General features: G+C 47.9%; 3 protein-coding genes across 3 annotated transcripts in view; 2 read left to right on the top strand and 1 right to left on the bottom strand.

The window, feature by feature from the left end:
- The window catches only part of jdp2b (Jun dimerization protein 2b), a 15,907-nt gene extending 10,506 nt beyond the window's left edge, over positions 1-5,401 (top strand). Inside the window, exons 2-4 of the mRNA XM_056581052.1 lie at positions 833-1,056; positions 2,211-2,315; positions 3,637-5,401. Of these exons, the coding sequence (XP_056437027.1) occupies positions 859-1,056; positions 2,211-2,315; positions 3,637-3,831 (498 nt within the window). The 5' untranslated portion in view covers positions 833-858 and the 3' untranslated portion in view covers positions 3,832-5,401. The remainder of the gene's footprint in view (positions 1-832; positions 1,057-2,210; positions 2,316-3,636) is intronic.
- Positions 5,402-6,099: 698 nt separating this feature from the next.
- Positions 6,100-7,463, top strand: LOC130374894 (leucine-rich repeat-containing protein 74A-like). Its single transcript, XM_056581871.1, has 3 exons — positions 6,100-6,313; positions 6,642-6,814; positions 7,262-7,463. Exons 1-3 carry the CDS (start codon positions 6,100-6,102, stop codon positions 7,373-7,375), a joined length of 501 nt encoding a protein of 166 aa, XP_056437846.1. The 3' UTR covers positions 7,376-7,463.
- Positions 7,464-13,809: 6,346 nt separating this feature from the next.
- LOC130374314 (dihydrolipoyllysine-residue succinyltransferase component of 2-oxoglutarate dehydrogenase complex, mitochondrial-like) lies at positions 13,810-23,876 on the bottom strand. The gene is made up of 15 exons (XM_056581028.1): positions 23,661-23,876; positions 22,529-22,565; positions 22,048-22,093; positions 21,516-21,577; positions 21,329-21,403; positions 20,959-21,014; positions 20,744-20,855; positions 19,804-19,938; positions 19,284-19,363; positions 18,675-18,772; positions 17,738-17,868; positions 17,232-17,305; positions 17,017-17,100; positions 16,469-16,636; positions 13,810-15,393 (listed from the first exon to the last, which is right to left on the bottom strand). Exons 1-15 carry the CDS (start codon positions 23,724-23,726, stop codon positions 15,259-15,261), a joined length of 1,359 nt encoding a protein of 452 aa, XP_056437003.1. The 5' UTR covers positions 23,727-23,876; the 3' UTR covers positions 13,810-15,258.
- Positions 23,877-24,432: the final 556 nt, after the last annotated feature.

The following is a 24,432-nucleotide window of genomic DNA, read 5'->3' as shown; positions in this document are numbered from 1 at the left end:
TGGTAAATCACTCCCCTGATTTCGGAAGGGGGGGGGGGGGGGGTAAACAAGCTAGTGAGCGGAGTGTTTGTTTGGCCGGCGGCCCCCTGCTGTGACAGACAGGCCAGCTGTCCAAGCTGTGAAGCCGTTTGACCCGCGCTGTGTTGGTTACGGCGAGTGGCTGTACAAAGTATTGGATGTCACCAGGAACAGGCAGAGGGAATAAATACACATGTTATTGCATAGCGTATTGCCCATGGGCTTTGCTGAGTGCCGGTACATTGGATCATATAACTTACTACTGCTGGATGACAGTGGGGGGAGAAACTAACAGGCGGGACTTCATGGGAAGGCAGGGATATGGGAGAGAAATACCTCAAATGGGACTGAATGCAGGTTTCTGTGAGCAGGTCTCAGCGGCCAATGAAACACAGTTTGACACTTAAACACTTATTGATCGTGACTTATTGATCATGAGTGATTCTACAGGTTTTCGTTGATTTTCTCGATCATCCCTCCCAATGATTACAATACCGATCAAAGGTGGACACACAATCATGTTGCTTTGTGATTAATTCACTTATTGACTATGTATTGATCGATCCTAACCCCCACTCGCCCGGTCCAGGATTCAAACTAAAACATGTGTTGTTTTGTTTGTTTTAGTTCAGTTCAAATGATTTGAATATTTATTTCTAAATGCTCGCGCTTCCAGAACCGTAACACGGATCAAAACCATCTCTCCTTCTCTGTGGCACGCGGCCATCCATCCCTTGAGCCATCGGGTCGCGACCGACCCCGAGACCTTTCCCTCTCCTCCTCCCTGACCTTTGACCTTTCCCCCCCTCCACAGCGGCGGAGGCGGCCGGCGTGGAGGACATGATGCCGGGTCAGATACCGGAGCCCTCGCTAGCCCCGGGCTCACTGCCCAGCCTGGGCCCGCTGGCCGGGATCTCGGCCACCACGCTGACGGACCAGCTCAAGCTGCACGCCGACTTCAGGCAGCTGGGCGCCATGCTGCACCCTCTGCACTTCCTGGACCGGCTGGGCAAGAGGCCGCTGGCCATCAAGACAGAGGTGAGGGGGGGGGCGGGAGGGGAGAGGCCACTGGCCATCAAGACAGAGGTGAGGGGGGGGGGGAGAGGGGAGAGGCCACTGGCCATCAAGACAGAGGTGAGGGGGGGGGGGGAGGCCACTGGCCATCAAGACAGAGGTGAGGGGGGGGGGGGGGCCACTGGCCATCAAGACAGAGGTGAGGGGGGGGGGGAGAGGGGAGAGGCCACTGGCCATCAAGACAGAGGTGAGGGGGGGGGAGAGGGGAGAGGCCACTGGCCATCAAGACAGAGGTGAGGGGGAGAGGAGGGGAGGGGGGGGAGAGGAGGGGAGGGGGGGAGAGGCCGCTGGCCATCAAGACAGAGGTGAGGGGGGGAGAGGCCACTGGCCATCAAGACAGAGGTGAGGGGAAGAGGGACTTAAGGGCTGATTATGGTCCCAGGTTGACGCAACGCAAGGGGGTTACGGACCCCTTACGTCCTTGTGGACCCTTCTTGCGTCCACCACAAGGGCCGGACATGCGCCAAATTGTAACCTTCCGTTGAGGCGACGCAGCAGCAAGGGCTGTGATTGGTCTGCTCACTAACACCCGACGCAGAACCATAAAGGTTCACGACTGTGTTGAAGCATCTGTGTGGTCCTTACGTTCTCGTGACGTGGGACTATAATCAGCCCTTTAGGGAGACGGGGGGGGGGGGGGGAGAGGAGAGGGGGGAGAGAGAGAGTGGGGGAGAGGGTGAGAGAATGGGGAGAGAGGGGGAGGATGATGGGGGTGGGAATGGGGAGGTTGACTCTTTACAGAATTGTATTATTTGTATTCGATTTTGTGAAGGGGTTACATTTTATATTTTCTTAATTTGAAGTGCACAGGTTTGCACGGTGTCTTATGAGTTTTTACAAAATGTAAACCTGTGTACCTGTGCGTTTTAAACTTGCAGTAAATTGCAGCAGACACTATAGTTTCACTCTGGCGCCATCTGCTGCTTCCGAAACCATATGTTTAAATAAATAGCATATCGCAATCCCTGGCCTGAATGTATGTTAAGGTGTATTAAAAGGACAGCCTAACCTGAAGCATCCTAGATTAAGACGGGGGTCCTTCAACAGGGTCCTAAGGGACTTGAACCTGACATCCCTGTAAGATTGAGTTCGAAAATAACCCCTGAACGTCTGTCCAGATGGACGAGGACGACGATAGGAGGAAACGACGGCGGGAGAAGAACAAGGTGGCCGCCGCGCGATGCCGGAACAAAAAGAAGGAGAGGACGGACTTCCTTCAAAAGGTACGTGACAACACACACACCCACACAACCCGCCAAAGGTACGTGACAACACACACCCACACATCCTTCCAAAGGTACTGTACGTGACAGCACACACGCACACACCCACACCCACGCTCCCTTGGAAAAGGTACGTCACAACGCACACACACACACACACACACACACACACACACACACACACTTCCATAGGTACTTCACAGCACACAGGCGTGCACGCACCCACACAAACACAAGCACAGAGGTGGATGTTTGCCCTTAATTTTTGGTTCTTATGTTTGACTTCCTTCCAAAGGTACATCACAACAGAGTAGGGAGAACCCTGCCTTTAGTTCTTACGCTGGACTTCCTTGTGTGATGTTCCCGGTGTTCCCCCTGTGAATAACCCTACCTAAATTATCTCTCATCTTTCATTCGAGTCACACGCACTTCCTGCTCTCCTCCAAATGCAAATCAGATGTCAGGTGGAACATTTTTGCATTATGTTACATCACCGGGCAACCGGCGATGCATAAAGTCAAATAAATGACGTGACGTTACTTAAGTTGGGGCCTGTTGTCCCTAGTGCCTACACCTAGCATGCACACGCCTCCATTTTGGCAAGTTACTAAGTAACTCGCCAAAGTTACTAAAGGAGCAACATTTAACTATTCAAACCAGCTCATCTTTATTCAAATCCCTGTCTCACTGTGTCCCCTTCTTACTGCGCCCCGTCTCACTTTGGCCCTGTCTCACTGTGGCCCTGTCTCACTGTGGCCCTGTCTCACTGTGTGTCTCCCTGACTGACTGCGTTCCTGTCACACTGCCCCCCCGTCTCACTGCGCTCCTGTCTCACTGCGCGGCCGTCTCAATTTGCCCCCGCCTCACTGCGTCCTCATCTCCCTGTGGCCCTGTCTCCCTGTGGCCCTGTCTCCCTGTGGCCCTGTCTCCCTGTGGCCCTGTCTCCCTGTGGCCCTGTCTCCCTGTGGCCCTGTCTCCCTGTGGCCCTGTCTCCCTGTGGCCCTGTCTCCCTGCGGCCCTGTCTCCCTGCGGCCCTGTGTCACTGCGTCTCCCTGTGTGTCCCTGTCTCATTGCGCCCCTGTCTCACTGTCCCCCTCCTGTGTGTCCCTGTCTCACGGCCCCCCTCCTGTGTGTCCCTGTCTCACTGTCCCCCTCCTGTGTGTCCCTGTCTCACTGTCCCCCTCCTGTGTGTCCCTGTCTCACGGCCCCCCTCCTGTGTGTCCCTGTCTCACGGCCCCCCTCCTGTGTGTCCCTGTCTCACTGTCCCCCTCCTGTGTGTCCCTGTCTCACGGCCCCCCTCCTGTGTGTCCCTGCCCCCCAGGAGTCGGAGCGTCTGGAGACGGTGAACTGCGACCTGAAGGCCCAGATCGAGGAGCTGCGTGTGGAGCGCCAGCAGCTCATGGTGATGCTCAACCTGCACCGGCCCACCTGCATCGTGAGGACCGACAGCGTCAAGACCCCCGACGGGGAGGCCAACCCCCTGCTGGAGCAGCTAGCCCGGACCCCGCCCAAGTGAAGCAGACCACAGCAACACAAACAACAACAACAACAACAACAACAACAACAACAACAACAACAACAACAAAGGCACTGATCGAAATCGATTGAATCAAAACGACAACAAACTGAAAAACTGAAACTAGCAAACCCTCAATCGAGCACTACTGCGGCGGCCATTTTCTGTGACTCAAGGGGGAGAAGAAGAGGGAGACGAGGAGGAGGAGGAGGAGGAGATGGAGAGAGAGGAAGGACAGAACGGACACACTTGTCTACATAAGCACTTGAGCTCTGAGCTGGAGCATTCAGAGACTCGCCTTCAGGGGCACAAAGACCTCAGAGGGGGAGGGGGGGGGGGCTTGCTACACGAGCTGGCTCTATCCAATCAGAAGACTAGGAGGACCCCCCCCCCTCCCCCCTCCCATCCCTGTTTATCTGCATTAACTCCTTTCTTTTTTTTGTACTTTCTGGTTGGCTTTTTGTTGACAAACCCGCCGTGCCTCATCGCTACCGTAACCGTGGTTACACAATGGGACACACAGGGAGGAGAGTGGAACGACTGGAAGCCGAACAGACTCGACACACTAACGCCAAGACGGTGCTCTGTCACAAAACGCCTGAGTCAGGGGTGTGTGTGCGTGTGTGTTTGTGTGTGTGCGTATGCGTGTGTGGTTGCGTTAGCCTGTGTGTGTGTGTGTGTGTGTGTGTGTGTGTGTGTGTGTGTGTGTTTGTTTGTGTGTGCGCGTGTGTGTAGGAGCCAACAAGGCGAAGTGTTTCCGCGGTTTTCCTTCGTATTCTAGTAAAATATATACATGCGTTTTTTTTTTAAGCATTTGATACTCGAACACCAAAACAGAAAAGAGAGAGAGCGAGAGACGGAGAGCGTGCGACAGAGGCGACATCTCTGCTCGGGTTTTTATAATGTTGTGGTTGGTTTTATACGATACGGTTGAACCAGTCCTTGCGTGTTGGCGCAGGCGTCACGACAAAGCACATATACTAAAACACATGGAATGTTTACACGCGTGTTCCTTCGGCCATGTTGTCTGTCCATTATTGTACCTGTTTTATACGGCTTTATACATGATGACAATACGTAAAACATATATTATGACATGCTTGTCGGTCACTTGATGTGATCGAGTTTTAAACTTTATTATTACGGTCTACTCTTTTTTTTGTTTTTCTTAAGTCCACTTATGTGTTTTTATTGCGCTGTTAAACAGACGTAAGGAATTAAGCAGAAATCGTAATCCGCTGAGCAGAAATTCAATTTCAATGTTTTCAACTTGCACCTACTATGTATCTTTATTAGTCTGTATGGAATAAATTTTATTTTCAAACTATGAGATATGTTATTGAGTCACTTCTAATTCTTAGAATAGGTCCAAGCTACAAAATAGGGAACTTGTTATAGGGGACGATTAGGTCCAGTGGTTAAAAGGGTGATAGGCCTACTATGCCACCCGGTGTGAGTGTGAACGGCTTGTAATGGCTCATCACACTCACACCTGGTGGCATAATATCACCCCTTTAATTTATTATGATAGACTAGCGGTGAAGCGTCTTTAGAAAAACATGGATGGAAAATAAAGGGTATATGGGTGCCGTTTTAGTACTTTGGCCGCTAGGCGGAGGTATTGCACCGTCTCTAGGGGGTCTCGTTAATTCAAGGTCTACTGGAACACTGACTCCAATAGCATCCAGATGTACTGTTGTTGCAACTACGTAAAAAAAATGGATACAGTAGGTTCTTAAAATATAGTCATAGCAGGCAAACGCAGTAACGTAGGTAACGGTCTGTCAGCTCGTTACTTTATATGAGAAGGTATGGTCTTCCAGCTAGTTGCTTTCAGCTCGTTACACTCTATGAATTTGAATTTGAAGTTCGTATTACTTTTCAGTGTCTGGCGAAGGGGGGGACACTCTGGTAGGCAATATAAGCGTGTTTTCTGGTAATTGTACACAATAATGCCATTTATAGACGAACGATATAGAATAACTAATAACGAATCCAATGATCTGCCATAAAGCTACTTTTATTTGTAACACTAAATATAACGCTTACTCTAACGGTTTTAAGCGCCGTATCACCCTGATTCAGGTCAAATATAACGCCTTTGATTGCTGGATTACTCTGTTTTAAACTTTTAAATGTTGATTTAACTTTTGTGGCACCAAAGCAGTCAATTGGCATGAACGACCACTGACCTTAGTGAATAGTTGTCTTGGTAACACCGTGGTCGTCCTTCCAGGGGACGGTGTCTGAAGATCTCCATCACTTAGGATGGCTCAGCACACTCCGAGCAGCGGGACCCCAGGACGCGACGTGGAGATGGAGGTGGAGGGGGAGGAGGAGTCAAGGGGTCCGTCCGTCCAGCCGCTGGACATCCCAGACCGGGAGGAGGAGGAGGAGGGGGAGAGCCAGGAGACCGGCCCGGAGAGAGGCAGGGGGTCCGGGGCAGAGGAAGAGGACTGGGACACGGATCTAGAGAGCCATGGTTGGATCTGAGGCAGTTCACTCATGTTGTCGTCAAGAGTGCGATAAATATATATACGCGATTTAGAATAATTAGTAGGCCTATAAGATGATTGGTGAAGTGAGGAGCGAATCAGCCTAGGTGTAGAGATACAAATATATAGATAACAAAAGTGGTAATTTTTGTCGCATCGCAAGTCATATTTCTATAAACTTTCTTCGCCCAAATTTTAAATGCGTTTTCGTAAAAATAGACAGCAATTTTTATTTTTATTATTTTTGTCTGTTAAGTTACCAACAACGTTTCTCTGTTTCGACCTTTGACCCTCTGTGGATGTGTTCTTCTTTAGACGCCAGTGAAGACTTGGCGTTGCCCCCCAGGGAGCTCTACCTCCGGGCCTGTCGTCTGACCGGAGCTTCGCCCGTCTCCTGCTTCCTCCATCACTCGGGCAAGGGACCCCTCGCCCTCAACCACCGTGGGCTGGGGCCACAGGGGGCCAAGGCCCTGGCCATCGCTCTAGTGGTGATCGGCTGTTATTACATCTTATCTTTCTATTCATTCTTCTTCTAAATTCATTTAAGTGATTGATTCGTTTAATTTTTGTGATGTAAGATGCAATGTGCTTAACAAGATAAAAAACAACAACACAAGAAGAATAAATCAAATCTGTTTAAATTCCCAATAACAAAGCTAAATTTGTTACCATTTACGTTTTGTGTAGATTTTGGCTTTGATACTGTTAACAAAAACAATGTCAGAAAAAGACCCACGCTACGATGAATGTCACATTAATTTGGGTTTTCTGTAATGAAATGAATAACAAAAAAATGATTAATACATTACCTGCCAATGAAAAAAGTTCTTATAATTGCTGGCCAATTGTTGACACGAAGATTGGGCCGCGTTTATCAGTACCTTTAGGGTTGTTTTATGGAACATTTGTGTTTAGTGTTTATGTATTTAACTCAGAGCAACGTGGACATCACTCACGTGGAGATGGAAGACAACTCGCTGGGGGCGGCGGGGACACGCTACATCACAGACCTGCTCAGAACAAACTCCTGCATCCAGAGTCTGGTATAATGGCTTGAGTCACATTTTAACCTGTTAAGAAGATTACCCGCTTTCCCAGCCTATTGGCCTGTTTATTATCATCTTATTATTATTACCTTTTCTATTCGTGTCTTTATGTGACGGATTGCCATTTTGATGGCATTTGACCAAAGGTTAAAGAGAAAGAAAATATAATCTATAAATGTATCTATATCATATATTTGTCATATTGCTGTAAAGACTGCCTAGCACATAGCATTTCAGGGAACCCAATGTCATACAACTGATTTGTATGATAGCAAGTTAAAAAGAAAGACTCACAGCCACCGCATCATCCACTTGATAAACATACTGAGTGTCTCGTTCTGTTCCAGAACCTGTCCCACAATGCTCTTGGGCCAGCAGGAGCCAGAAGCATCTGCCGGATGTTGATGGAGAACATCTCCTTGAAGTCTCTCCAACTCTCAGGTACCTTCCTCTTTCTCTGAGGGAAAACAACTTGTTTATCTCCATCTTATCCACTGTTCTTTAGACTCTTTTATCCAAATCCAGCTCACAGGGAATTCAGATACAAGTCAATAAGGAGGTCGTTAGTTCTTTAGGAAGGTTGCTGACATTGGGGATGGAACCCAGTACGTTAAGGTTGGGACGTTAGGTCTTTAAGAAGGTTGCAAACATTAGGGATGGAACCCAGTATGTTTAACTTGGGTGTCGAACACCCGAGCTGCCTTGCACTATCCTGGCCCTTCTATATGAAATCCTTTACAGTATTTTAACTTTGGTTTCTTATTAGGAAACAAATTCACTGACTCAGACGCAAAATCCTTTGCTGATGCTTTGGAGGTAAGTTCTATCATTCGGTACGTTTGCATGCACACTACAATTTTTTTTTTTACCTTTTAGGGCATTACCCAATATCACATTTTTTTCTTGAGGCTAAACCAGGTAATCAAATATCTCTTGTTTACCCCGTATATTCAGCACCAAAGGTCAGAGATTCACATAAAATGGAATAGAAAAAAGCGGGGTATGTAAACGTCAAAGATATTTTTCAGTGGAACATTGTGCTGAGGGAGCTGGATCTCAGTCACAACAGCTTCGGTGTGTGTGGAGGACAACTCCTGGGACAGATGTTAGGTAGGGTAAAGAGCGACTGCACAGTAGTAAAAAGATCAAGAAAATAACACACTTTGGGCCGATAAATCACAGACCTAGAAAACTGTACTTTCCTAATAACAATGATATACCATACTTACATTTTTTCCTCATCAATTCTGAAATGTAGATTTCTAAGCACGTTAAATAGTAATTTAGATTCACCTTAATTGGACCGCTCCAGCCTCCAACTCTTTAAGTTGTTTTGCTTTAGTTAGGCTTAGTTAGGGTGGAGGAACATCTAGTAGCATGACAGCAGCCGTTCTCTGGTCCACAACAATAGGCTGATCTGGCTAATGTGTGTTCTTCCGTTAAGAGACCAACTCGGGCCTGGAGCTGCTCAACCTGAGCTGGAACCACCTGTGGCTGGGCGGGGCTGTGTCTGTGTGTGCGGCACTCAGGGTAACACACATGCAACACAAACTCTGCTGTATCACACACACACACACCCACACACACACACAAATAAACACGTTGTGCGCACACACACACAAACTTAACCGTGGTGCGATGTGCGACGGAAGACGTTCATGGAGATATTGATACCACGGTCATGTGGGAAGGGTTCCAACGATGTGTTAAGGGTCGCAAACATGAAACAAAAAGCACCTGACCTGGTGGGCTGGTGTCTATACACGCTGACGTGCTAGCCACATAGGCTAAGGCTTCACAGCGACCACGGTTCGAATAAGACCATCGGTCCCATACATGTCGTTCCTTCCCTCTTTCGAGCCACACACAGGATGTCTTTAAGAGAATAATTACAAATATCCACCTCATTCCGCAACCTTTCTATTTCCCATGATTCATAGTGGCCAGCCGGTTTTCCATTTCCGGTCGAGTGCTTTTTACATGGCGGCTAGCACATCTGCACCAATAGCGCATATCTTGAAGGCTACGGCAATACTTTGCAGCCTGGAATAAGGTGGATATTTTAAAAAAAAACTCCTCGCCTCACCTGACATAAACATGGGATCAGACGGGGGGGCCGGAACATTTTGAGGAGCCACCGGCCTCTCACACATCTCCTCCCTTCCCCCTGTTGTCCAGGGCAACACTGCCCTGAAGCACCTGGACCTGTCCTGGAACAGCCTGGGCCGGGGCGGGGCGGGGGCGCTGGGCGACGCGCTGAGGCACAACAGCAGCCTGCTGCGGCTGGACCTCCGGAGCAACCGGCTGGACGACGCGGCGCTGGCCCTGCTGGGCCCGGGCCTGGCCGCCAACACCAGCCTGCAGGGGCTCCGGGTGAGAGGGTCCACGAGGCGCCGCCCGAACCCGGGGAGAGCCCAACACGCCAGGGCCCAGGTGGTGGGGGAGGAGGAGGGGGTGGTGGTGGTGGTGGAGGTGATGGCGGTGGAGGTGGTGTTGGTGGAGAAGGTGACAGTCAATGACAGGTTCTGTTTCGTTCAGCTCTCCCAGAACCCTCTGAGTGCCGACGGAGTCCTGGTGCTGCTGAGGACGGTGAGGAGCAACGCCCAGTCCGCCCTGGAGGACATCGACCTCACGGTGGGTCCGCCCGGCGCAGAGTTATACATTCATGCTCTTTAGCTTTAAATGTGACACATTGTACCACCAGGCGTGAGTGTGATTAGCCGTTACAAGCTGTTTTTCAAAATGTGCAGCTTCTGACGTCACAGGTGGGCGTGTCCACCTAGATGTGTGACGGATAGATGAGCAACGTTTGCCACAGTCCACTGGGTAGGCTGGTAGACTGATCTATCCAGCACACATCTAGGTGGACACACGCCCACCTTTGATCTCAGAAGCTGCAGATTTTCAAAACGGCTTGTAACGGCTAATCACACTCACACCTGGTGGTATGACATGTCACCTTTAACAACGTAAGGGGAACCTTCGCTCAGTGAGGCCTGCATACTCTAGGTCGACTGGGGACATGTTGGGAGGGACTGGGGACAAGTCGGGGTCGGGGAATCGAACCCAGAACCATTTGGGTGGAAAACCTTCTGACCAGACATCCCTACCTGTTATTCATGTGTGTGTCTCTTATGTACGTGCGTGTGTCTTTGTGTGTGTTTCTGTGTGTCTTTGTGTATGTGTTTGTGTCTTTGTATGTGCGGGTGTCTTTGTGTGTGTATATCTTTGTTTGTGCGTGTGTGTCTGTGTGTGTGTCCTTGTGTCTGTGTGTGTCTGTGTGTGTGTGTACAGACCATATGGGTGAACCCGGCGTGTGTGGAGCTGCTGGCTAAAGCGGTCGGTGACGGGTCCCCTCTGAAGGCCCGCTACGGGGGGGTCCTGGGTTCCTATAGCAACAGGAAGAGCAAGGAGACATCCACCTCCCTCAATGACCAGGTCCCCCCCCCCCCCCCCCCCCCCTTCACACCGACACCCAAAACACAGACACACACTTTCTGGTCTCATATTTTCTGCCTGTTCTCATTGTTCATTTCCGTTCTCCTGCTCTCCTCCGGTCGTTTCCCTCTCTCCAGTCCACTCCGTGAGCTGCTGAGGAGCCTTCCTGGTGCCCTTGCATGACGCGGATCGACAACGCGGGGAAAACCCTTTGAATAAAAAGCCTGACCGAGCGTAACGTCGAATGCTCGTATTCATTCGTCGCACCCGAAAAACGAACAACACTGACACTGACACTTCCCAGCAAGCATCACGCATCACACTACACACACCACGCATCACACACAACACACACCACGCATCACACATAACACACACCACGCATCACACACCACCGTCTGGTGTAGCGCCAATGGCTATGAGACTTCAACAACCTCAAAACCACGGTCAAGGAAACAACACGCCGATACGACCAGGTCACGTGACACGGCGACGGCTCGATCGGAAACAACATCCCATAATAACGACAGAAGCCGTCTCCGGTGACGCCACCGACCGCTCGCCTCAACCGCCGCCCGCGGCGCGCTTCGCTTTATCCCCAACGCCGCGACCTTTGACCCCCACCCTGACACACTCGCTGCACCTGCGTCAGTGTCAGCGCACCTGGATTTGGGGGTGGGGGGCATCCCGGGTCCTTTTCTCTCCGTCTAAAATTAATCTTGTGGTATGACAACGGGAGCGAGGGGAAGAAAAGGAGAGCCCGGCTCCCATATCAAAGGGAGAGGAGGAAGAATGGGGCCAGATGCAGAGCCTGTCCCACGTAGGGCTCTGGATTCATCTGCACAGGGGAACAAATGGTGTGTGAATATGCATGCGTACCCCCCCGGACGCGTCCCCCCCCCCCCCCCCCCCCCCCCCCCCCCTATCACTTATGCAACCACCGGACCCGGTCTCAAACACAAAGCGCGTGACGTGAGTCAATGTACGCGTCTCGCTGTTGGGTATGTTGGGGAGAGAGTCCATTTTGTTTTTGGTTGGAGTTCTGTGGCTCAGGAATGTGTTCAGGAGATGAAAAGGTTCGAGTATGGAAATGAAACGATCGATAATCGATCGAGTCAGAGTCGAGATGGATTATAAAAGCGATGGCAGGTTCTCCGCAGGTTAACGGTGTGTCCAAAAGTTGCTCTCTTGTTTAAAAGTTCAATCGTTAAGTTATTAGGAAGATTTGGATAGGCTCAGAATACGATTCATGTTCCCAACGTTCAGAAATAGATATAACATCCCATAAGCTCCATCAATGGCCTGAACTAGATCATATTTCTCTTTTATTAAAGATAAGAAATCAATCATAATTTCACATTAAGATATAAAAACAATTTTGAAAATATTGTCTTCTTGATATCTAAGTACATCAGTACACATAAGTACATTCTAGTCACGTCCACCATTACTAGATGACATCAATACTATCAGTGCCATTGTACTTCATAACATGGCTCATTGGTTAATTGATCTAGCTTTAACCCCTTTATATGACGAGAACACGTTTCTGAAGCTCAGGTTATAGAGGTGCAGACAGAACGGTTTAACTCGTACACAATGATGGCTTCAAAAAACATAGGCCAACATTGCTTTTACTCTTCATTCTTGAAGATATTACTAATAAGAACTTTAAACATCATAAAAAAATAAATAATTCAGTAGCATTGTGCTGCTTTAGCTGACACAATGGTGTAGACACTGAGGGGTTAAGTGCACAAGCTGAATCGAACTTGAGAGATCACCAAAGCCCATGTTCCCTTGATTCTATATTTTCCCAACAAAAATCTCAAATGAATTAAAGATGTTCCAGCGTGGTGCTCTCCAGCACACAGTCAATTTGTTTACGGGACAGTCATGCAAGGATTCCAGTTCAAAGGACAGGCCCGGGAGGGCACTCTCTCTCTCGCTCTGCTTAAACAGCTCATTCAGCTCTGCATGGCTCCCCAGCCAAACGGCGAGGGCCAAATGTTGACTCAAGGACCTGATCTGACGAGGGCGTCTGACACCAGACTGCAATTACCCGTTGGGTCAAAAGCTGCATTTTATTATTTTTAGTAGTATAATATTTTTTTTTTTGTGAGCCAATTTATGAATGTGTTTTGGGATGGCTGCAAATTTGTGAACGTGGTTCAGTCTGGTTTATATCTACGCTAAATACCACCCTCAAGTCCCCGAATCACTATGATCAGTGATTAAAAAAAGAGAAATAGTAGATGGCTTATTATTTAAGATTACGAGTAATAAAAATCAACAGGGTAAACAGAAAATAAAATAACAGAATAATTTAGGTAAATCGTGCCTCTGATGTGGCCTAATCAAAACAAACAGCAAGCTGCCAGTTTTTAATGGCCATCTTTCATGTGAATGGACACAAAGACTTGGACCCCCGCATCTTATTGAGCAGTCCCCCGTCCCCCCCCAATCGATAATTCGCAAATTTGGCTACATTTTCCCAACTCAAACAAAAACCTGCTCACAAACAAGGCCCTTAGATATCGATGCACCCAGCGACTGCAAAGTGCCAATTAGCACCGTCTCCAAAAGGCTAATGGAATCTTGAGAGGTAATGAAGGTAAATAATTTAATTAAAAGAACGGCCGCCATCATTGTGCGCCGTATTCAAGCCCATTAGAAGCTGCAGTATTCTCATGCTAATAAAACATACGGGCCCTTTTTTTTTATTTATTATTATGCATGCGTAATCAACCCTGTATTTATTTATTTTTCTCCGCCACCTCCTCGCTGTTGTTTAGACATTTGTGTAGGGTGCTGGCAGAGAAACAAAGACTTACATTGCGGGGGGGACCATTGTTGGCTCGCGATTATTAAAGTAAACAGAAACATTGGGGCGGCAGCTGCAGCCACTCCAGTCCAGTGTGCCTGGAGGGGCCAGAGGAAGGGCTAAGCAACCCTCAAGACTCCCGTCAGCAACCATCACCTCATTGTCAGTGCTTCGAGAGCCCCGGAGCAAGGCTCGAATCATGGGCTTTGAAGATCAATCTTTGGCACGGGTTTCAACCACGAGTGCCGTCGTGAGGGAGATACGGGAAAGATCTTGGCACACGATAAAATGTTCCCGGTGAATATTAACCACTGAGAATTTTCGCTGGTTTTGATCTTGGTGCGTTCAATGTTTATTGGGGTTGGTTTTTTTTCCGTGCTTTTTAAAAGAGGGGTGTGATGCGCGTAATAGATGCTGTGTTGGGTTGGATCAATGTACCCCAGCGAACAGGCGATACATGCACATGCGGCTAGGGTGTACAGGTGTCATGCGTGATTCGCCTCAGGACGGCGTTTCAGACAGGCTCCCGGGAAAAAAGAAAAACTCTTCATCACAGTGTTTTTACGTAAACCGTAGGGATGTTTAATGCGGTTTAAAATGGGGCTTTTCTTTAAATAGACACAAGCAATTGAGTTTGCAGAGAACAAGGAAGCCCTGATTCCCAGGCATTGAGAGTGAACAACAAAAACACGTTGAGAAATTGTGCGTCTTTGAATCGATCTTGAAACACAAAACACAGCTCATGGTAAAGACTACACTCTGTGGTCGCTGGACACTGCAGGTTCTCTGCTGATGAATCGGAGGTCTTTCTACCGTTTGCTTGTACTCTTTCGATCTTGGACATCTCATTTAACTTGATTTGTCGCCAAACAAAAACAGAACGCTAAATACTGATAACTATAATCCATTTAAAAGCGGTCTCTCTAAAGCTAGTATGGGTCTGTAATAACTGGGTTGTGCGTTGCCAGGTTCTAAAGAAAAGGTATGGAGTCTAAGGGCCACCAACGAGGTTATCCTTATTTCCCAATGAGCTGCTCCGACAAAAACTGAAGAGGTGGCCACAACGCGAACGTACACAGACCCATGGAGACAAGCAAACCATGGCTGTAACAACACTTCCTCCTCATCATATAGAGGAAGAACATCCAGGTAAAGACCTGAGCGGAACGGTCGGTCATTACATAAAAAGTGTGCGTAGTATTTAACGTCGATATAATGTGCGTTATAAGTGAGCACCGGCAGCAAAATAACAACTATTTATATATATCACCATCTTTAAGAAAACTAGTATGACTCCTATAATGTATAAACAGAAGTTTACAATACAACAATCGTTCAGAGGAGGGCCCCTCTAAGCAGAACGATGCGTCGGTTTTGGCAGCGTCTTCCATCTCTTCCACGATCAACCTCGTCAACGTGGACTGTGCGTACGGAAATGTCGGCCTTCGGAGATGTGCGATTTCTTTGGAGGGTCGATGTTCATATCGGGCGAGTGAGTATTGAAAGAGAGAGTGGTGAGAGAGAGAGCCCTGCAGAATGGTGTGAGAGAGAGAGAGAGAGAGAGAGGGAGAGAGAGGGAGTGGGAGAGAGAGAGCCCTGCAGAGTGGCGAGAGGGAGAGAGAGATCACATGTCCAGCAGAACGACTCTCGGGTCCTCCACCACGGCCTTGATCTTGCGCAGGAAGGTGACGGCCTCACGCCCGTCCACCAGCCGGTGGTCGTAGGTCAGCGCCACGTACATCATGGGGCGGATCTCAACCTGCGACCCCAAACACAGCGTCTGGTTAACCGGGTGACGTGGCATCGATGGATCACTTGTGTTTACACTGTATTTCTGAGATGGTATGTGTAGAACAGGTTGAGCGCCAATCGCAGAAAATGTTCAACTTTTAAAGGGGCCTCTGTTTTACCACCAGGTGTATCCAGCGTACAACTAGGTGGACATGCCCACTCGTGATGTCACTAAAGGCAGAGCGATAGGCCGATTCTGTAACGGCCTTTAATGGCTAATGACGCACACGCCTGGTGGTAGAATAGGGGCCCCTTAATGCTACTTGAGTCAGCTGGGATCCAGCTACAGGTATACCAAATTAACCAGATCCTTTATAAGAGATTATAGAAAAGACTTGCACTTTGATAAGACTCCCTCGACCAAAGAAAACAAGCATTGTGCTTTCCCTTTCATGAGAAATCAATAAATAGTTTGTTCAGCTTTTATTTGTAGCACAGCCAACACCGCACACTCTAGAGACAATGGAGCATTAAAAACAGCAGCTAAGATGAACTTTTTAAAGCAATAATACAGCTACCCTAACCCCTAGACCAGAGGCACCCTAACCCCTAGACCAGAGGCACCCTAACCCCTAGACCAGAGGTACCCTAACCCCTAGACCAGAGCCCTAGACCAGAGGTACCCTAACCCCTAGACCAGAGGCACCCTAACCCCTAGACCGGAGGCACCCTAACCCCTAGACCAGAGGCACCCTAACCCCTAGACCAGAGGTACCCTAACCCCTAGACCAGAGGCACCCTAACCCCTAGACCAGAGGTACCCTAACCCCTAGACCAGAGGCACCCTAACCCCTAGACCAGAGGCACCCTAACCCCTAGACCAGAGGCACCCTAACCCCTAGACCAGAGGTACCCTAACCCCTAGACCAGAGGCACCCTAACCCCTAGACCAGAGGTACCCTAACCCCTAGACCAGAGGTACCCTAACCCCTAGACAAGAGCCCTAGACCAGAGGTACCCTAACCCCTAGACCAGAGATACCCTAACCCCTAGACCAGAGGTACCCTAACCCCTAGACCAGATCCACGTGGCCGCGGACTTGCCTTTCCGTTGATGGCGACGGGCCGCTGGAAGATGCCGTGCATGCCCAGGATGGCCGACTGCGGGGGGTTGATGATGGGCGTCCCGAACATGGAGCCGAACACGCCCCCGTTGCTGATGGTGAAGGTGCCCCCGTCCATGTCCTCCACGGCCAGCTGGTTACTGCGCGCCTGGGGGGGGGGGGGGGGGGGGGTCACAACATTGTTGAACGGTTTATCTATAATGAGGCTCATTTTCTTTTAACAATAAACACATTTTGGAAAGGCAAGAAGAGTGAAAGTAGCTGTAAGCAGCGACAAGAATTGTAATCAACATATATATGAAGATTTAAAAAGAGAGGCTTTGTTTAAGCTTTTTTATGTGGTTTGAGGGGATTATGAATTCACTGACGATTCATTTTTATTATTTATACACAAAAATCATGCAAGTGGTCCAAGGCGAGCCAATTGTAGCACTGCACTGCACACAAGCTACATCATTTTTGAAACGAGTATGATTTCTGTAAAAAGTGTAATAACATGTGAGATATGAAAATATTTTGTGTTTTCACCTTTTCTCCCAGGGCATTAATGGTTTTCTCGATGTCAGCAAAGTTCATGGTCTCCACGTTGCGGATCACTGGCACCACGAGTCCCTGGACAGAGCGAGGGAACCATGAGAGCCTCTCGCACAAAACACTGACACGTTCTGCACTCATGGAAACACAGTACCAGGTGCGTTAGAGGGAGGGGGGAGATCTGTAGACCACCCAGAGGGGGGTCTTACCTTGGGCGTGGACACAGCTACGCTGATGTCTACGTAGTCCCTGTAAACGATCTCCTTGGTGGCTTCGTCGATGACTGGGGAGGGGGCAGGAGAAGACATCAGAGACGGTTAAAGAGCGAGAGGGCAGTAGAGACGATTAGGGGAACTGGGATACGTTAGGAATCGTTCCAGGGGGGGGGGGGGGGGGGATCCGAAGGGGAACAGATTGAAGTCATAACTTTTTGTTGCTCTGAGTCTGAAGGTGTTTAACGTGCGTTCAAACCAAAAGCAAACCTAATATCCTACTCACATTTCTCAATGATTCAGCATCAAGCGAATGTCGTGCCCAAGTTTAAATATTTTAACTTCAACCAACACATGTATGAGTTTGCCCGCGTAGTATTCTCGTGAACTGCTTTGTTAGCGCCACGCTGTTTGCGCCGTTTGTCTCCTGCTAATGAGTCGGTAGAGAGGCCCGTTTTGGGACACAGTTGAAGAGGCAATGCGCAGGGCCGTCTCAGACTCACCTGCGTTGACGGAGGGCTGGTCAGCCAGAGCGTAGGCCGAGGCCTTGACGAAGGCGGACATGAAGCCCAGCTTGATGTTGTGCTTCTTCAGGAAGGCGTCCTTGTGGAACGCCCTCATCTCCGTGATGTTGCTGAGCGCCGCCGAACAGAGGGTAGTATCGGTTAGCTCGTTGTTAGCATGAGCAGCCCATGTCGTTCCGATTGGAAAATCTTAAGGAATCTTTCGACTTTCAAGTCCCATCTCAAAACACATCTTTTTAAACTTCCTTACTCCGTCAAATTGTTGTCACACACTTCATCCCGTTAATGTAACATTTGTCTTGTTTTTATTATTGTTGTTCTTTCTAACTTTATAAATGTTATAGAATTATTATTACTTTAAAATGCCTGGTTTGTGTGACGGTTACACATAATTGGTTACACAAGGTTAAAAAACGTTTATGTTCACCTTTGCTTTCTAGTAAACTATAATGCATTCTGAACTTGTTATCTATTCAAATATCTTTCTTGCATTCTTTGAAATCTAGTTTTATTTTACTGTATTGTAGGATTTATTGTGTATTTTTTTTCTGGGAACCCCATTGAGTCTGTCTTTTGTATGAAATTTTCTATATAATAAAAGTTGACTTGACTTGACGCCACACTGCAGTTATTGTTTGGAAAACAAAGACATAAGCAAAGAATAAATACATAATATAGAAATATGACCATACATATACGACTATACACACGATACAGAGGTAGAAATGTAAATGCATAAACCGTTGGAGACAGTTGAGGTCCTAGAACTATATCCTAGGCCTTCCCAGGGACGCAAAATTAATTTCAGTGCCCTACTGACAAATAAAGTAGTATCGTATCGTATATGCCACCTTATTGAAGCACACATAAACGCCCAACACATTAAAGTGTCTAGAGTCCCGGCCTAGGGGCCCACCTCATGTCCACTTCGTTGAAGGTGGTCAGCATGGCACAGGTGTTCTGAGCCTCCTTCAGCCTCTGGGCGATCCTCAGCCTCATTCGGTTCATCTTCACCTGGGGACAGAGGACGGAGGACAGAGGACAGAGGACAGAGGAGGTACCTTAGGGGACGGTTACATCTCAGCGGAACCCCTCAACAGCAGTGTGGAGACCCCCCGGAGAATAGATGCTGCTTTGTTCCGCCCCCCATGGGGGGACCTCAGGCTGTCTCCCGCACAAAGTACAGGACAGTAGTAGAAATAAAAGAACAAAAAATGAAAGGGGTGATAACTATGCCACCGGGTGTGAGTGTGATTAGCCATTACAAGCCATTTAAAAATCGGCCTTTTCCTTTGTTGGCAAGCGGCTTGTAATGGCTAAACACACCTGGTGGATTGATATCACCCCTTTAAAACAAGATTAAAAAAATAACAGAAACACAAATACAGGAAAACATTTAAATGAACACAATAGGAGTAGTAGCAATGTGAGTGACAACGAAAGGACACGCGAGAGGCCAATGAGGAGGTAGGCATCCCGTGGTGGACCCTCCCCCCTAGTAGTGATGACAGGTGCCCTGGTTTACCCTGCTCTCCGTCCTGGACCCTGGCGCTGGGATGTCTGCCTGGGCAGCGGCTGCAGCAGCTGATGGCTTGACGGCTGAGACTGCAACCGGAAGATTGGAAAAAGAAAAGAAAAAGAAAGAAAAGAAAAGATCCTTCTGAATGAGACGTCTGGTTGGGCCACCGCCCGCAGCGTTCCCTAAAGCCTCTTCCTAACAGACAATCTTCTGTCTGTTCAGTCGGGGTGTATCAGATCCAATACCCGTGAATCCTTTCACATAAACGTGTTCCTAGCGTTCCTCTGAATCCTCACATACGTTTACACCCTAAATGAACAGACGGGTTTATACGACAATCACTCCAGAACACACGTCGTACTTATCTCTCCAGAACCCATCATGCATCTCTCTAGAACAAGTTTCATTCCTCTCTCTCTCTAGAACACATAGCCTACTCCTCTCTCTTCGTGTCCATCCGGTCACGATCCCCCCCCCCCCCCCCCCCCCCCCCCCAGACGGTATGACACCAAGCGAAGGCACTCACCGGGTGTGGCTCGGACGGGCGTAGTTGGCACTGGGGGGACCGGGGGCATGGCGGTGGGGGTGGGGGCTGCAGGTGGTGGTGGTGGTGGTGCAGCCTGCTCCACTGCTGCTGCAGGGGCCGCTTTGGCTGCTCCACCTGGGGAAAACACCAAGGGTGGGGGAGGTGAGGGACACGTTGTTAATGACACGCTGAGGCATGACCAGACGAGAAGCCCGACTTTAAAACTGTGGAAGAGAGAAAGGATTTAAAGGATGTCTCCTACATCTGACCTAGGGCTGGGCGATTTTTTTCAGGTTTAAACGATTAATTTGCATTTTTACTTTGCTACGGTTTGTGAAATGGCCGAACCGAAATATTGCGTTTTTATTATTATTTTTTTCTCGAAAACAGGTTTGGGGGATAACATTTGAACGTCATCACACGAAATTTCGCGGGGTTGGTCAGTCTTGCGTGCTGAACACAGTGACGAAATTTGACGTGAAAGCCTTCCGTGGTTTTCGAGGAAATCGCTGTGTTTCAATCGTCCCATGTTTCAATCGACCCGGAGATCCCCTACCATAAAAAATGTCCACGATCACAGATGAAGAACTCATTCATAAAAAGGGTGCTACTTCAGTTGTATGGAAGTGGTTCGGGTACAAGCAGTCAGACATAGAACAAACTGTTTCGTGTAAGGTTTGTAGAAAGTCGATCGCATTTACAAGTTTTTCCAGGGATGGCCTACAAGATCTTTTTTTTTCAGTTTGATATAAAAAAATCTTTGCACAATAATGACAGCCAAGTGGTGCTGATTTTATTTGTTATCCTCGAACAACTGATTGGTTCACATAGGCCTAGATTACTTGGTAATCTCATTTATTTTTATTGTGTTAATAAAGGGTTAGGGTTAGGGTTGAAGGGGGAGTAAGGGGCAGCAGGGAGGTGTACGAAGGGGGCTCACCTGCTCCCTTGCGGATCTTGAAGAGAGCCATCCCCCCCTCTACCCTTCCTCCATCCTCCACCAGCAACTCCTCCAGAACTCCAGCAGCAGGGGAGGGGACCGGCACCGAGGTCTGGGTGAGACAACAACAACAACAATAACGACAACAATTGGAGGACTAGCGCTCTATGGAAGTTTCTTTAATTCGATTAAATGAAAGTTAGGGTGAGTGATACCTTGTCAGTCTCGATTTCACACACCACCTCATCCTCAGCTACAGTGTCGCCGACGGCTGAAAGAAACAGTTCATGTGTGTGTATAATAATAAAAACAAATCAAATAATTGTTATCCATTCATTTGCATTATTGACCAAGTAGTTAACTTAAGGTATAGGAGCAGCTGTTAGCAGCCCTAGTTGACTTCCAGTATATATGGGGAACAATATTTGGCTACAATGTTGGCCAGCAGATATTTGGCGTATATTCGCTAAATTGTGCAGAAGCTAAACTGTGTGAAATGCTGGGAAGGCTCTTGATCACACTGGCAGACACATGCTGAACTGGTGCGGAAGAAATGTGTTGGTGTTCAGTTATGAATGTACCAACCTTTCTCCCACCTGACGTCCCCTTCTGTGACAGATTCAGCGAAGGCAGGGGTCTTCACGGTGAGAAGCTCATCCCCTGAAAGAAATAAGACAACAACATCATGTAGTAGAGTGGTAAAATATAGAGCAGAACAGAACGACCTTGTATGGATGAAACAGGAAGCGATGGGTTGAGGGTCAGGGCTCACTGTGATTGGCTGACGTCTGGAAGTATCTTGTGTGGAAGACACCGGCTGACGAAGACGGACATCTGTAACGTGAACAAAGTAAACGCACATGAAATACACAATGAAAAGACACAACATAAGGTTGATAACTACGATAACATAAGCCAGCCAAAACGCACATGAACAACACAATCAGACACAACATAAGATATCCAAGGTTTAATATCTTGTGTTGTGTCTTTGTGATTGTGTAGTGGTTCATGTGCGTTTTGGCTTGCTTGTGTTATAAATGATCTACTATAACATAAAAAAAGCCAAAAACTCATGAACTACACAATCACAAAGACACAACATAAGATAAACCCGTACTCTCCTAAACAGGGCAACCCCACAAGGCTGAATACGTCAACCTACGTCTCTTGCTTTAATTACCATGACGTACGATAACAACCCGTGCGCTTTGCATAACTGGTCTGAGATCATGCCCAGTCTGTCAAGCATGCGGGCGGACAATGCACCCAGCGCCGTGTTTTGAATGCATGAGAGCACTTACGGGGACGGGGTATTCCTGTAAACCGTCCGACTGCAGACGGAGAGGCCTTGAGGAGTGAAGAAGAAGACATGAGACGGAGAACAACGGACAGAAACACACAAGCACACGCAACAACGATGAAAGAAAACAAGTCGTCATTAGCTCGGCCGATAACCTGAGAGGACGGGAGCGAGGGTCGTTGAGAGGGCCGTGACACACACAAGAACAAACACACACAAGAACACACTCACACACACCCAAGAACCCCCCCCCCCCCCACACACACACACACACACACGCACGCACGCACACAAACACACCGGGGCCCGGAGGCACCTTGGTGGCTGCTTGGCGGCCATTTTCCCTTCTTCATGACCCGTGTAAGGGCTTTGGGTTTTTGGAGGGAGAACAAAAGGAGACGTCTTGGATGGTAAATTACTCCCATTGGAGGAGGCTCAGCGCTAACTGAAGTCCCTCAAGAGCACTTTGAAAGGCCACTCACCGGATGAACTCTGTCGGACCAGAACGTTGTTATTGCCCTGGGAAAGAAAGTAGAAAACGTACTCCATTATTTATTTCCAAAAAGGTGCTTATTTTTAAAATGGGGCCATTTCAAGCAATCTCAATGACCTAAGCAGTTCAAGGCCATTCATTTAAGCTTTGTGAATTAATCTGTTTTGGGGTGGATCTCTTTATGACAGACAAGTAGGCTGGATGGAAATAGAGCAGGAATGTTTGACCCATATCACTGCACTATATTTCCTTTTATATTATATCCATATCCATATACAGTACATTAAAATGTACATTATTTTTATAAATTAAAATAACCTATTTTCAAGTGGGCATTCAAACCATTGGGGTCTTTTCAATTCAATTAAAAAAGAGTTCAAATGATAAAAAATGTAGAGTAAAACTAACTTTTTTGACAAAATATTGTTTTCCTATTGACAAAGGCACAGTGACTACAACCAGTTAATTGATGAAGGATAATTCTTTGTGGTGACCAACGAGTGCGTTTAAAGCAAACCAGTTCAACCAGTTAGATGACAAACATTGCTGAAAAACACACACTAGATGCAAGGTTAATGTATTTATTCTGTACATATCGCAGTCATGCGCAGTGGGGGGCTTCGCGGTGACACTGACAGCTGGACTTGCGCCACAGCGCCGGACCATAGCTCTAAACACACACTTGACCTGGGCTATTTCTGGTTTGTCAGCTCAGCTTTCAGTGTAAAGGGCACAATACGGGGAAAGAATAACCTACACTATTACATAATACCACATTATAACGCGATTCAAGTGGGTCTTATCATGTGTCATTGATGAAACACACACACACCGCGCCTGGTTTGACCCGACCACACGCTTCCTGATGCTAGCGCTCGTTAGCAGGTAGCCGTTTGGAAAATAATGCCCCTTTTCAAAAGAATACGGCGTTTTGTAGCTGACCACGAGTCAAGCACGTTACAAGGTCTTCAAGATAAAACACCAGTTCTTCACATAGGTATCAGACTTCCCTTTGAGCCCGTCGGCCTTGCTTTAAATCAAGGAAAGTAGCCGCGGCTAACTTCACTAGAACCACACAGGTCACCAAGACAAGGGCGTTCACAGTGGTATGGGTCCCCTACCTGGCGGAGCAGCTGGCACACCGAGCGGCCGAGGGTCCGGGAAGCACACCGGGAACGGGATAACATGGTTATAGCAGCTCTGGTGTTAGTGTTTGAACAGCGACTGCACAGTCCCAAGTTTTCTGACACTACTACCCCAACCCTAGGGCAACCTACTGCAGAACCACAGATGTTCCGCACCGCTGCAGTCCTCCACCAGGGGGAGACATTTACCCCCGTGTGGTTTGGGCGGGCTACCGAACGAGTAATGTCATCCTGTAAATTGGAATATAAAGTGCACAATGACATAAAAGATTGTCTGGGTATCAAATGTATCAATAAATCTTCCACGTTACGAATTTAATTCACATTATTCATTTACTTTAAAAGTGGAGGCTGTGTTAAAAATGGATGTATCCGGGATAGGCGATCAGATGTGACCACGCCCCCTGTGTTACGCTACACGTCATTATTAGAAATGCTCACCACATCCTCTCTCCTCCGGCCGATAATTCACATCGAGAGGAGACCGCTCCGAGAATGCAACAGGTAGGTCATTACTTTTAGGCAGGTAAAATGTTCGTAAAATTCGTTGATTTACAATTAATCTTTATGGCGGGATGTGTGGGCTTATTGGAAACTAAAGTAGTCTAGTGGAAATGTAAAACAAGATATACCAAATTAAGCTTTTGGAAGTTTTGGAAGGGGTATTTTCACAGAATAGAAAGTACTTTGTCTTTCATCTAGGATGAAATATTTTTTAATGATCATTATTTAACCCACAAGAATACAG

The sequence above is a fragment of the Gadus chalcogrammus genome, chromosome 21, assembly GCF_026213295.1.
Source record: "Gadus chalcogrammus isolate NIFS_2021 chromosome 21, NIFS_Gcha_1.0, whole genome shotgun sequence".
Classification (NCBI taxonomy): Eukaryota; Metazoa; Chordata; class Actinopteri; order Gadiformes; family Gadidae; genus Gadus; species Gadus chalcogrammus.
The sequence above is the reverse complement of the archived record's forward strand: the minus strand, read 5'-3'. Positions and strand labels throughout refer to the sequence as shown.